The 13,594-nt window shown below is 45.3% G+C and overlaps 1 protein-coding gene across 6 annotated transcripts; it reads left to right on the top strand.

The window, feature by feature from the left end:
• The first annotated feature begins 1,298 nt into the window (after window positions 1-1,298).
• On the top strand, window positions 1,299-7,213 carry LOC136515092 (uncharacterized protein At5g65660-like). Of its 6 annotated transcripts, none has more exons than XM_066508806.1 (7): window positions 1,299-1,953; window positions 2,156-2,307; window positions 3,650-3,717; window positions 4,521-4,588; window positions 6,178-6,302; window positions 6,390-6,677; window positions 6,784-7,213. In XM_066508806.1, exons 4-7 carry the CDS (start codon window positions 4,585-4,587, stop codon window positions 6,979-6,981), a joined length of 615 nt encoding a protein of 204 aa, XP_066364903.1. In that variant the 5' UTR covers window positions 1,299-1,953; window positions 2,156-2,307; window positions 3,650-3,717; window positions 4,521-4,584; the 3' UTR covers window positions 6,982-7,213. The 6 variants fall into 6 exon arrangements, with proteins under 6 accessions (XP_066364903.1, XP_066364897.1, XP_066364907.1 ...); XM_066508800.1 differs by having other exon boundaries at window positions 4,513-4,588; XM_066508810.1 differs by lacking the exon at window positions 3,650-3,717 and having other exon boundaries at window positions 4,513-4,588.
• Window positions 7,214-13,594: the final 6,381 nt, after the last annotated feature.

The following is a 13,594-nucleotide window of genomic DNA, read 5'->3' as shown; positions in this document are numbered from 1 at the left end:
GGGGATATGTGGAAACGATGATTGTTGACGTCCGTCCTGACGCGTCTCCAAGATGCATAATGGACTGGCCCAATGACCCTCTCAATCCGTTTCTCTAATAAAAAAGTATGCTCGCTGCTCCTATCCGTTTGTCGCTCCTATTCACTCTGAGCCGCGGTTGGCTGATGCTTCCCTACCGCCTCGTGTAGCCGCTGTCGTTGGGGCACTGCCTTCGGCAAACTCTACACGTCGACGAGCCTCCATTCTCCCAAGCAGCAAGGAGATGTTGTGATGTGCTGAAAATGCATGTTGCAAGCATGTGTTTTAGGTGTTTCATAAGTATGTTGTAATTGTTTCATATGGATGTTGCAAAAATAGATCGAAAAGTTGCATATGTTGTAATGGTTGTACACGTACGTTGCAAAGATCTGTTTCCAATGTTTCGTCTATGTTTTTGGATGTATGTTATAAGTGTATTTTTATCTGAATGTTGCATAAGTTTCACACATATGTTGTAAGTGTTTATCTAGATATTGTGTATATTTTGTAATGGTTTTCACGTGTTTTTAGGTGTTTTATGCAAGTGTTTCATCTGTCTTTAGACATATGTTGCAAGTGTTGCATCTCAATGTTTCAAAAGTAAATCAGGTGTTGTATCTCCATCATTGTCTTTTCTGTTGCCTCGCCTCGGTGTCTTCTCCTCCGAGTGTCGGCTGGGCATCCGCCGCTCCCTACTTCTCTTTCCGATGCTGGTGACGTTCGGGGGGCGGCGCAGAAAACTTGCGTCGGAAGCGGATAGGGAGAGCACAAGTGATCCCTGCGTGGCATGCGCCTGCCAAAAGCGGAGAGGGCGCGGGCGGGAAGCGGGATGGGGCTCGGGTGTTCGGACGGAGAGGCGCAAAGTGGGGCGCGGACGCGCGTGAATGGAGCAGCCAGCACCGGTGTCTGGGCGTGGACGTCTTGGCGCTATTAAGGCCCGATTGGACTAGATTGAATTTGATTTTTTGAAAAGAAGTCTACATTTTTTTGGCCCATGTTTAGTTCCCCAAATTCCAGAATTTGGCACTATGCAAAAAGAAGATTCCCCGTCACATCAAACTTGCGGTACATGTATGAAGTACTAAATGTTGACGAAATCAAAAACTAATTGCATAGTTTGGTTGTACTTTGCGAGACGAACGTTTTGAGTCTAATTAGTCAACGATGGGACAATTGTTATCAAATAAAAACAAAAATGCTACAGTGCGCAACAGTGTCGCTACAGTACGTAGGATTCCGGCGGCGCCGAATCCGGGGCCGAACTAAACGCGGCCTTGAAGAAAAAACTACGGATACCGAAGAACCGAATTGTAGGTCGCCTAGGAAATCCTCCAAACAGGCATTCTTGAGGGCGGTCACCGACCGTCGTCGGCCGAGCTCAAACTCAAAAACGATGCCCTCTCCCTCCCGCCACCAGCGCCTGGCCTCGCTGACGAAGCTGCTGACCACCCACGTGAACTCCGGCCGCCACCGCGACGCGCTCGGCGTCTTCTCCCGCATGCTCTCCGCCCCCGACCTCCCGCCGCTCACCGACCCCTCCTTCGCCCACGCCTTCCCGCTCGCGCTCAAGTCCGCCACCGCGCTCCGTGTGCCCGGCGCCGCCGCGTCCTTCCACGCGCTCGCCGCCAAGTGCGGCCTCTTTTGCAGCCCCTTCCTCGCCTCCGCGCTCATCGCGTCCTACGGCGCACGCGTCGTCGGCAGTGCTGGCGGCGCCGACTACAAAGTCACCCGCCGCCTGTTCGACGAATTGCCCGCCCGCAACGCCAAGCTATGGTTTTAGCTGCTTTGCTATTAAAGTATAAAGGTCACTGACTGTTTAGTTTTATACTTTTATGCTGTGATCTTTTAAGAAAAATCAGGCATACAATTCAGAAGTGTCATCGTTGGTTCACATCAAATTTTGTTCAGATGCAGTGGCCATTTATCCATGGAAAGGTAACAGGAAAAAAACATCCTTTTATTTTTTTTAGCATTTAGGAAAATTGAACATCTAACTTGACTAGGGTAATAACTCCAAACATACCAGAAAGGTGCTGTATGCAGCATATGGCATTACTATAAAAACTTTTATCTGACTGTAAATGCAGTTGAAACATTTATGTGGTGTTATATTAACCTTATTATGTGAATCCTGCAGAATCATGAAGTTCTCTTCTGGCGTTGGGGTGAATCAGGTGTACACGTACCATCCTCCATGACTTTTCGGAGGCCCTGGATCAATCTAAATTCCTTGGCTCTTGTTCCAAGACATTAGTGCTCTCTCCATTTTTTATGTCAAAAGATTCATAGGTTTGTTACTAATTGTTGACAACAACCATGCTAAACAGTTAAAGCATACATGGAACTAAGTTGAGACTGATACTAAGTGTCAACTCCGAAAGTTTATTTTTCTCAAACACACATGAGAGCTGTGTGTCATTATATTAAGAAGAAAGGAGGGGGCAAAAGCCCAAATACAAACACCCACACACCCCAAGAAGAGAAAACTAGAAAAGATCTCACCCTTAGGAAAAACAAAAGCGACGTCAACTTGGGCACGGGAGCCACCTTATTCAAAGAAGTTAACTTTGTACCATCTTACACACATTTCTTATGTCATTTTTCAATCTGATATGGCATGAAATATTCTTGAAATGCTAGTGTGAGTATTATCTTCATCAGCCAAAAGACTCTGTTCTGTGATAGTAATCAGTCTATTTCCTTTCTGGTAACATCATTTCCCATCAGCACACATGGTAAGTTGGTAAAGCATTTCAAAGAACAGTAGAGGCTATAGTGCTGTTGGCAGTGCACTTAGCTATATGTGTTGGTTTCCACAATCCACATTACAATCAGTAGGCGTTAATTTTACTGACCCAATTTGGCCAACTGCTGGAAAATCCATGAATGTTTCTACAAGCATCCTTTTCTACATCATGATCAGTCGGCATATGCTTTGCTGCCCTATTTAGTCGACATATCCTTTGCTGCCCTATCCAGTCGACAGATAGAAAGGCACTGAGATTAATATTTAGGCTTGCCCACTGAATTTGTTGATTCCTTCTGCTGTCTAAAATATATTTTATTGGGTCAGTTTTGATGGAATGGGGAGCTACCTTTAGCTTTGTAATGGAATTTCTTCAACCTTTAGCTGTTAGTGCATAGCGATATGATGCTAACTTTCACACATCTTTACCAAAAGCATCGTCAGTTACAAAAATGACAAAAATATATGGCTAGTCAAAGTTGGCGCATTAAGCAAGATCCTTAATATCTTTCCTGTTATCTTTCATTCATGTTATCTAGTGTTTGAAATAAATTATTGAAGAGTACGCTCTCACATAACTCCTACATTAGTGATGTTGGTATGTGTTTGAGGTGTGAAAATAGCAAGATAATTTTTATATGCATATTGTATGCTTTTTATATGGCTAGTCAAAGTTGGTGCATTAAGCAAGATCCTTAATATCTTTCCTGTTATCTTTCATCCATGTTATCTAGTGTTTAAAATAAATTATTGAAGAGTACGCTCTCACATAACTCCTACATTAGTGATGTTGGTATGTGTCTGAGGTGTGAAAATAGCAAGATATTTTTTATATGCATATTGTATGCTTTTGGAAAAGGATTTGAGGTATTATTTTTTTCCCAGTCACTATCCCAGGCCCTGGGATCAATACCAAGCACCTGAACCCATAAGTAGTTGGATGTTGATTCAAGGTCAGTGGCTATTTCTTAAGCACTTGAATGAGAGCAAATAATGCTTGAAAAAAAAAGGTTCTTATACTTTTAACATCTATAGATTATGCTAATACTTTGTATACTGCAGCCGGCCTGGTGTAGTGGTGAGAGCTGTCTCACTGAGTCACCAGGTCGTGGGTTCGAAGCAGCCTCTCCGCAGATTTTGCGGGGGAAAGGCTTGTCTCGGTTTATCCCTTCCCCAGACCCCACTCATGTGGGAGCCTCCGGCACTGGGTCTGCCCCCCTTTTGTATACTGCAGCCCATTATAGTATAAAATTGTTTTACCATTTATATATCTGCTCATATTTTTCTTCATGTTTATGACAATCATTTTCACTATCCTATGTGCTGGTTATAGCTTGAAAGTTTGAGAAGTCTTTATGATTTGGACAAACTTATATCAAACTATTATTTAATGATTCAATATTTCAACTGGACGAGATGATTCAGTATACATTGAGAAAAAAAATTACTGGTGTGAACTTTTTGGTAGCTTCAGTTAAGAAAAAACCACGAGTAGTAACATCAGGTATTAGGATTCTTATGAAATAAATAAAATTAAGTAGCATGGCTGTTGACGCACTAATTGGGATGGTACATTAATTTATCTGTACTTTTATGTGAGAACTTAGAAGCTAATAGGTGTTTGCCAATGTCTATTGCTCTTAGCCTTGATTTTTATTGAGTGATATGAATCATATGGATTCTGTAGTTACCTGGAAGGACACTTACCTAACATCCTATGGAGTCCCTCTCACATAGCTCTGCTGTAGCATTGTAGGTGGGCCAGTGTGGATCACTATTGTTTGTGGTGCTAGGCCCCATTTCAAGCAGCTTATTGGCTGATGTGTAAGTGATTCTATCAACCTAATTTCTCCAACAGTTCTTGTTTACCTAGTGCACTGGAAAACCTGAGATTGTTCTTATTTGTCTTGTCCACATGAATTTGTTGTATTTAGCTTTATAAATTGGATCGAGATCTTCATCATACACGTGCCCTGATAATGCTGTGGGCCACCTTTTTTTTTCTTTGCTACTGGACAACATTCTAGGCCTTATAAATTGTGGTCCTCTAAATTTCAATCATTAAATTCGCCTGTTTCGATCAGTACTTTTTCTGCACTAAAATCCTTGATTTGCTTCAAATATATGGAGAGTGCAACTTTGCTGATTCCATATACTCGGTCATGAACCATTGAACATAGAGTAGCTCATTGAGCCACTGACGTGCATGTAAATCCAACTGGCAGGAAGCAGTGTGTTAATAAAAGGGGTTTATATCAGCTGTTATTTAGCATGTGGGAGCCTGAGTGGGAAACAGGTGTATCAGATTTGCTCATGCAGGTCATCTTTCATGAACAGTTGAGCATAGCTTAAAAGCTTATCACTGTGCTTCTGAAAGCGAAACATTCTTGGTGTGCCCTCTTTGGTATGAAATGGTACAGCCGTACAGCCTAAGAAAAAAATGCTTTGTGCTGAACTGCTTGAAGTACTTTAGTATGCATTTTTCTTTTATTACTGCTCCTCTGCTTCACTTGTAGAATTCTAAGACTGTCTAAGTCTTTCATTTGCCTTCCTTACTTAGGCATAGCTTCTAGGCTTGGTAAGGTAATAGCTAGCAGGCACATTTGTTTTCTAAGATCAGCAGACACATTTTCTTGATAACTTTGCATATGAGCCATCCGTACACTTGTGTGGATTGCGTCAAGGATACTCAGGTTGATAGCCTTTATCTTTCGAAAAGCATATACTTTTCAAAAGGGTAATGATGATGCACACTAGATAAAGTGCTTCGTGTTCATCTATTCTGTTCTGCACCCTTTGCACAGTGTATTTTGTATTGTATGCCAACTTGTGTTAAATTGATCAATGATTGAGATAGCTAACCTGTTTTGGTCCACAAATTCATTCTGAACCCATTATTATTCAGTAGAATTTGTTAGTTCCTGTAGGAGAAATAGAATTGGTAGAATTGGATATTGTATTGCTGAGCCTCGTGGGCAGATTATATAGGAGTACGTTAGGGGTCAAGTAGCCTCCATTAGAGATACGGTAGGCCGGGATTACAAACAGTCCTAATATACCATGTCTGGAGATATCTCTATATACTCTAATGGTTCCCTTCAAAGAAAATAGCATATCTTTTGATGCTACATCCCTTAAAGCTCTGTAAAGTTTCTGTTTTATTACCTCATAAAACCCATATACGGAGCCTTATATTCCCACTTCACCAGACAGAACCTGCTACCCTTTTCCATTCTTATGCTACAGCTCTTTGGTACAATGGTATTGAATTCATCCTTTTCTTTGATACCTAATAAACATATCCTTGGGGACATACCTGAAACTTCTATCCAGAAGAGTGAATGCGTCACCCTTGGAAAGTGTATTCCATATAATTTAACGAATTAACGGCTTCTTTTTCTTGGAAAAGACAGGCAGTGAGATGAGCGTCAAGCAAGCACTACTACCAGCAGATGCAGGTGGACCACAGCACTGGCCAGTACCACGGATGGTTCCGCCTACCTTACCGTGCACGTCAGTCCACTTCTCATCATCCTCTGTACGTGCAAGTGCAGCTCCACTAGTTACCTTCCAAGTATATATACCAAGCCTCCTCACCTTGGAAGTCTGTGGCTCTTATAACCAGATAAGCAGAAGGCAGGTGATGCAAATGACCCGGCTGGAAGACCTGACACCTGCTCCATCCATGACGTTGCCCATTGAGCATTCCTCAAGGCCGACCCTGGGGTTTCCCCTGGGGACTGCTCTCCTGCTTCTTGTGATCTTTGCCCTGAGTGGCATGTTCTCATGCTGCTACCACTGGGACAGGATCCGCTCCCTCCTCTGGTCTCGGCATCCTGCCTTGTTCGAGGAGAGCGAGCACACGGCCATCTCCATCGCGTCATCACCGAGCAAGACGACTTCTGATCACAAGGTAAACTTCCGACCCACCTCATCCTAACATGCATGTTTCTGAATGCCCGAAAGATCATCACTGTTGCAAACCTGAGCTGAGAATCATATCTGCATCCTGTTTGCAGCTGGAGAAAGTGGGGAAAGAGTGCGGTCTGCCCGTTATTATGCCTGGGGACAAGGTTCCCAAGTTCTTCGCGAGGCCCTGCCCTCACTCGACGTGTTTGCCTGAGGCGCAGAAGGCTGAAGTTCCGTTGGAAACCAAGTGTTTGGATCATGAACCGTCTGTTAGTATCTGTATACATGAAAGCACAGTTAGCTGTTAGCGATTTATGATTGGCGGATTGAGTGTATATATGCTTGTTGGAAATTTGCAACCTTGCCTGCTGCCGACTGGGTGCCTAGGTAGCCATGCAATATTGCGGCAGGGGTAGTATTTGTTGGTGCCGTGCAGGTATGTTTTTAATACCGGAACCTATCGCGTTACCGGGGGCTAAAAGCAAAGCAGGGCAGAGGCACTATCACCAAGTGCTCTAAACCGGCCAGGATTCTCATTCACCATCAGCATCACCAAGGCCTTGTTTAGATCACCCCAAAATTTCAAGTTTTTTCACTCTCTCTCCATCACATCAATTTTTAGCCACTTGCATGGAGCATTAAATGTAGATAAAAAAAATAACTAATTGCACAGTTTAGTTGGAAATCACAAGATGAATCTTTTAAACTTAGTTGGTCCACGATTGGACAATATTTACCAAATAAGACGAAAGTGCTACTATTCATTAGGTTGAAATTTTCTTCAATCTAAACAAGGCCCAAGTGTGAGCAGAATGCAAAGTGCGTGTGACTCCAGCTGTTTACTTTTGACATGGCCATTATCGGCAGTTCTTGTGTACTACACCAGCATAGCATGTAGTACGTGGAAAATCTAAAAAATGCCTAGGACGATCATGAATGAAGCAAAAAAAAAAAAAAAAAAAAAAAGATGCATTGACATGCACTGAGGGTTGGAGCTGGAGCCAGAGGCAGGGGACAGCGGCCTAACATCAATCGTAAACAAGGACTGCCACTGAATCCGTGTCTCCGATGGCGGCCCGGCCCCGGCCGGCGGGATAGAAAAGCGATGGGCTGGGACAGCGGCCCAGCGTCAGGAGCACCAGGACGAGTGGACGACGGCTGGGTGGGGCTAATGCTGTAATGCAGGTGCAGCAGGCACGGGGCACATACAACAGCAGCTCGTGTTGCTCGTCCCTGCTGGCTGCTTGTCAGTTGTCAGCGTGTGACGTGAGTGTCCTTGGTCCAGCTTTTTTTTTTTTTGACAAAGGAACAGAATCCAGCTTTATACCCTTACTGTGTTTAGTTCCACTCCAAAATGTCAATTTTTTCAAGATTTTCCATCACATCGAATCTTTAGATGTATACATGAAGCATTAAATATAAATAAAACTAATTACACAGTTTAGACGAAATTTACGAGACGAATCTTTTAAGCCTAATTAGACTATGATTGGATACTAATTGCCAAATAACAACGAAAGTGCTACAGTGGCATTTCGCCAAAAAATTTGCCATCTAAACGGTACCTAAAGAAATCAGACAACTTTGTTACAGATGTTTAACATAAGACAACACATGTCCAACTTAAAACTCGACTCTAACGTTATTTGTGTTGGACATAATCTGTTGCTCCTATTCTCTTCTTGGTTGGAGACTGGTCGGCTCGGACGACCACTCTCTGTTGGAAGTTGGGACTGATCGGCTCTGCCGACCAGTTCCTGTAGCTGTAGCAGTATTGTAATAGCCAATAGGCCACCTCCAGTATATTAGTTGGTAGCTATTACATTAGCCATGTCTTGGTAGTGGGCTGAGGTAAGCTTTGTACTGTTAGGAATAGTTGATATACTCTGTACCTTAGGAGTAGATAGTTGGTATACCCTATATCTTAGGAGTAGGTAGTTAGTGTACCCTGTACCTTAGGAGTAGTGTACTTTTATACTCAGGAGTAGGTAGTTGGCCAACAACTATGTACCTGATAGAGGTACAGTTAGAGTTGTATATATTTCATCCGAAGGGCAATGAAATACTCAGTTCAGTTGCCACAAATCAAAGGGCAGGGCTTTGGTCGACGCTGGTGCTTGTGCTGAGTGTGTGTGCGCTGTTCTCAATCTCTTCTTCTACCTCTAGCCATTTATGAGTGAGTGTGTGTGCTGATAAGCTAGTTGCTTACCTGTGCAGGATAACTAGGGATCAACAAATGGTATTGGAGTCGTACAAGCACCGTCATCGGACTAACCGCTGGCGATGACGGACGGTTTGGAGATGGGTGACAGCAGCGGCGCTGCTGTGGTTGCCCAGCCACGATAGGAGATCATTGTGCGCACGGTGTAGGAGGTCAGCGGCACTAGTTGGCTAATGCTGACTCGCATCAACTATGGCGAATGGACGGTGACCATTCAGGTCAAGCTCAGAGCTCGACGGCTCTAGAAGACGACATGTCAGCGTTGGAAGCCATCCTTGTTGTTGTGCCCATAGAGTACAGGGAGTCGTTGGGGGCGAAGAGCTCTGCTAAGAAGTCGTGGGAGGCCATTGCGGCGATGCGTGTCGGTTCCGACCGCGCAAAGAAGGCGACAGCTCAGCTGCTGAAGTAGGAGTACGCCAACCTCAAGTTCAAGGATGGTGAGGCATTGGAGGATTTCTTCCTCCACCTGCAAACGCTCATCAGCAAGATGAGAAGACACGACGTCACCATTAAAAGGTCCTTGTTTGGTTTTGGTAATTGAGTGACAACCTAGGTGGACTAATTATGTTTATGTGAGATACACAGGTGATTAGTCCACAGGTACATGTGTATGAGCAACATATGCCATGGAGGTGAAAATGGCTTGGAGATGTTGCAAAGCTCACACATGTGATGATGAAGGAGCTTATTGCACATGAGACATGACATTGAGTCATGTGATCAAGGTGGAGAAGATCAAGACAAGACTTGGCTTGATGGACCGGTTGCAAGCGTGAAGGGCAAGTCGAAGGCTTTGGAGTGATGGACCGCGTGGCGGTGAAGCTTGAGCAAGACTTGGCGCCGATGGACGATGGCAACGGTGAAGAGCAAGTAGAGTAAAGATCGATGAACCAATATGATCATGTGATGATATGAAGTGGATCATATCATTATTGATCGTGTTGGTGCATGTGTTGCATCGACATTGAAGGAGATGGAATGGAATGCGCAAGGCAAAGGTATAACCTAGGGCATTTCATTTCACCGGTCATAGGTGTATAGAGAAGTTTATGACCGGGTTTAGGATAGATGGCCGTACTATCAAGAGGGGCAAACTTGTTTGCATATCGGTCATCTAGTGCCACTCGAGTGATCTAACTTTGCATTGTCGCTAGGATCGAGTGGCGTGGCAAGTTGAGTGGCTAACATCCTTTGGGAAATGATTATGAAAATGCTAACACACTTACACATGGTGGTGTACACTTAGTGGTGTTGGCACATTTACAAAGGCGGTGGTGTTTGCAGGGTTGAGATGGGTTTGGGTCTCTCTCTCTCCCTCCCGTCGAGCTTGCGAGGCGGGATTCGGTGCTTTCGGGAAAATGAAATGTCTATTTTCTATTGTGCCGGATGCAAGTTCTTGGTGGTTAGCACATTGGAGCAAGGGTGAAGAAGTTAGAAGTGAAAACGGGTTGGTCACGAAGATGCCGGCGTCGGTCAACTGACCGGACACTGGATCTGAATGCACCGGACGCTGGAAGGCTGCGTCCGGTCAGGCTGACGTACGGTGGCGCAGTAGCTGGAGAGTGACCGGACGCTGGCTGCGTCCGATCGCGTTCGACCGGACGCGTCCGATCATGCTCGGGAGCTTACTGGAAACGACCGGACGCTGGGGGTTCAGCGTCCGGTCAGTTGAGTGCTGCTGCGTCCGGTCAGGTCAAGTGACCATTCGAACCGGGACACGTGGTCGTCTATGGGCGACCGGACGCTGAGGTCCAGCGTCCGGTCAACACGACCGGAGCGTCCGGTCGGCCCGACCGTTGCCCAGTGAAGAGGTAACGGCTAGTTTAGCCCCTGGGGCTATAAATAGAAGTGGCCTTCGGCCATGGCTGGCGGAGAGCACCTCAAGGGACTTAGTGTCCATGCTTGTGAGTGCTTGGGAGCCCTCCATCACACATATACTTGATAGTGATCATTCGATTGTGTGAGTGAGCGATTCTAGTGCGATTGCATCGTGAGGTTGTATCGAGTGGCACTAGGTGATCGAGTTGCAAGCCGGTGGTGCTTGTTACTCTTGGAGGTTGCCACCTCCTAGATGGCTTGGTGGTGGTCTCCGTCGAAGCGCGCAAGAAGCTTGTGCGGCGCTCCGGATAAGTGCTTATGAGGGGCATTGTGCTCGCCCCGCGGGAGTCGCGAAGAGCAACTCTAGTAAAGCGTGTCATTGAGCTATCCTCACTCAAGGGGTAGGTTCTTGTGGCGCCCGACGTGCGGGCTTAGCGGGTGATGCTAATTAGCCGCCGAACCACCAAGTGAGCGGTCGACACAACAGGGACTAGCGTGTTGGCAAACACGTGAACCTCGGGAGAAAAATCATCGTGTCAACCTTATTCTTCCCATTGGTTTGCATCCCCGTTACACAAGCTTGCAATTACTTTTATATATATTAAGCTTGTGTAGTTGCTCTTGTAATTAGATAGCTTGTGTAGCTTGCTAATTACCTTCTTGCTTGTGTAGCATAGAAGTAGCTCCCTTGCGTGGCTAATTTGGTTTTAGTAACCTTGTTAGTCACATTGCTTAGTTTGTGTAGCTAAGTATTTGAGCTCTCTAATTAGGCATTGGTTGTCTTGTTATTGAGCATTGCTAGTGAGCTTAGTTAGCTTTGTGCTTTTGCTTACTAGCATGTGTAGGAGCTCCCTTGTCACTTAAAGTACTAGTGGCATAGGTTTGTGTAACCTTGCTCCTAGAATTGTTTAGGAGAGCTCTAGCTAGCCCGGCACCTTTATTGCTTATTGTTATCTTTGCAAGGTGCTAGTGAACATATATAGTGGGGTATAGTCTTGGCTAGACCGATAGTTTTAATTCCGCATTTGTATCGGTTAGCCGACGCAATTAAGTTTTAGAAAAGACTATTCACCCCCCCCTCTAGTCGCCATCTCGACCCTTCAACCATCAATGAAGAAGAGGCGATATCCAAGTACCTTCACTCCGTACCGGCGAAGTACATCTAGATTGCTCTCTCCATATAGACGATGCTAGACTTGTCCACCCTCACCATTGAGGATGTGATAGGTCGTCTTTGGACGATGGACGAGCACATGGAGCAGGCTATAGCAATGATGGGCAGCGATAAGCTGCTGCTGACAGAAGATGAGTGTGCTACCCGGATGAAGGAGAAGAAGTCCGGGGAAGCCTCCTCCAGTCGCGGTGGTGATGGTAAGCACCATGGCAAGGCTTCTTTAGAGAATAAAAAGAAGAAGGTCGACCCCAATGCCTACCGGCGCTGTGGGAAGACGGGCCATTAGGCAAAGGAGTGCCCAAATCGCAAGTAGGAGAAGAAGGCTGAGGCTCATCTGGCGTAGGCTAATGATGATGATGAGGCCACTCTTCTGATGGTGATGTTCTATGCATTGTACAATGTTGAGGCCAAGGAGAAGGGAGAGGTGATGGCGGTAGAAGGGCCTAGGAAGGCTCTGAAAGCTATCAACCTCGACGAATCATGCACCCAAGTCCACTCAGACGTGTGGGCGGTGAGCAGGAGCAGCGGTGGTACCTGGACTCCGGTGCCAGCAACCACATGACAGGCTCCAAGGTAGTCTTCTCCGAACTCAATGAGGACATGACTGGCATGGTGAAGTTCGGTGACATCTCAAGGGTGGCGATCCGAGGGTGCGGCACCATCATCTTCAAGTGCTAGAACAACGAGCACCACACGCTAATGGATGTATATTACATTCCGCAGTTGTGTTCAAGCATCATCATCATTGGCCAGCTGGATGAGCGCGATAGCGAGGTACTGATCAAGGACGGCGTCCTTAGGATCAGAGACTGGGAGCAGCGGCTTCTTGCCAAGGTGAAGAGGTCCCAGAATCGGCTGTACCTGCTCGACCTCAAGGTGGAGCAACCCATCTGCTTGGCTGCACGGTGCACGGAGGAGCCATGGCTATGGCATGCTCAGTATGGATATCTTAGTTTCGATGCTCTTGGTCGGCTGGAGAAGATGGTGACTGGGCTGTCTCACATCAAGCAAGTAGGCGAGTATCGACACGAAATTTTGTCCCGTGCCGAGGGCACATGAGTAAGCCAAAAGGGTCCGCTCGATGGAGCTACAGATCCACCTAGCTTCAGCACAGGGATGGTTGATCCTACGCACTCCTCCCAAGATATGCCAGTTATTTTGATCCTACAATTAACAAGGAGAGAAAACTAATCAGTAATTTAAGGTAAAACATGCCGGTGTTGCCAAACAGTCCCGAATGTGCGGCTCTGAGAGCCGATATGGAAGGAAATCGACTAAATAGCCGATTTTAGCATACTCATAAAGATAAATCAATTTAAGCTCATGGAAGGTGAATTGGTTATCGCTCAGGATAGATCTCGTTATTTAGACAAACATTAGTCAATGGCAAGAGGATGTCAACAATGATTAGTTTATGCTAAGCCAATGACTGCAAGTAACTGAATCCCTTTTGTATAAATAAAATAGCTCATCGTCATTGAACCATTTAATAAAGATAAATCTAATGAATATATTAGATCTCATCTATCGCTATGAGCCTATGACTAGTGGGGCATGAGGCAGAATCATGCAGGTCGTAGAAACAACAATAGATTCGACAACCCTAACTTATTACTAATATCAGTGGGCCATGAGGCAGAATCATGTAGGTCGTAATACAATAATAAGACCATGGGGTAACACATCTTTCAACCTATCTTTACTTCAA

Source organism: Miscanthus floridulus, chromosome 2 (genome assembly GCF_019320115.1).
Source record: "Miscanthus floridulus cultivar M001 chromosome 2, ASM1932011v1, whole genome shotgun sequence".
NCBI lineage: Eukaryota > Viridiplantae > Streptophyta > Magnoliopsida > Poales > Poaceae > Miscanthus > Miscanthus floridulus.
Note: the sequence above shows the minus strand (reverse complement) of the source record. Positions and strands in the feature narration are given on the sequence as shown.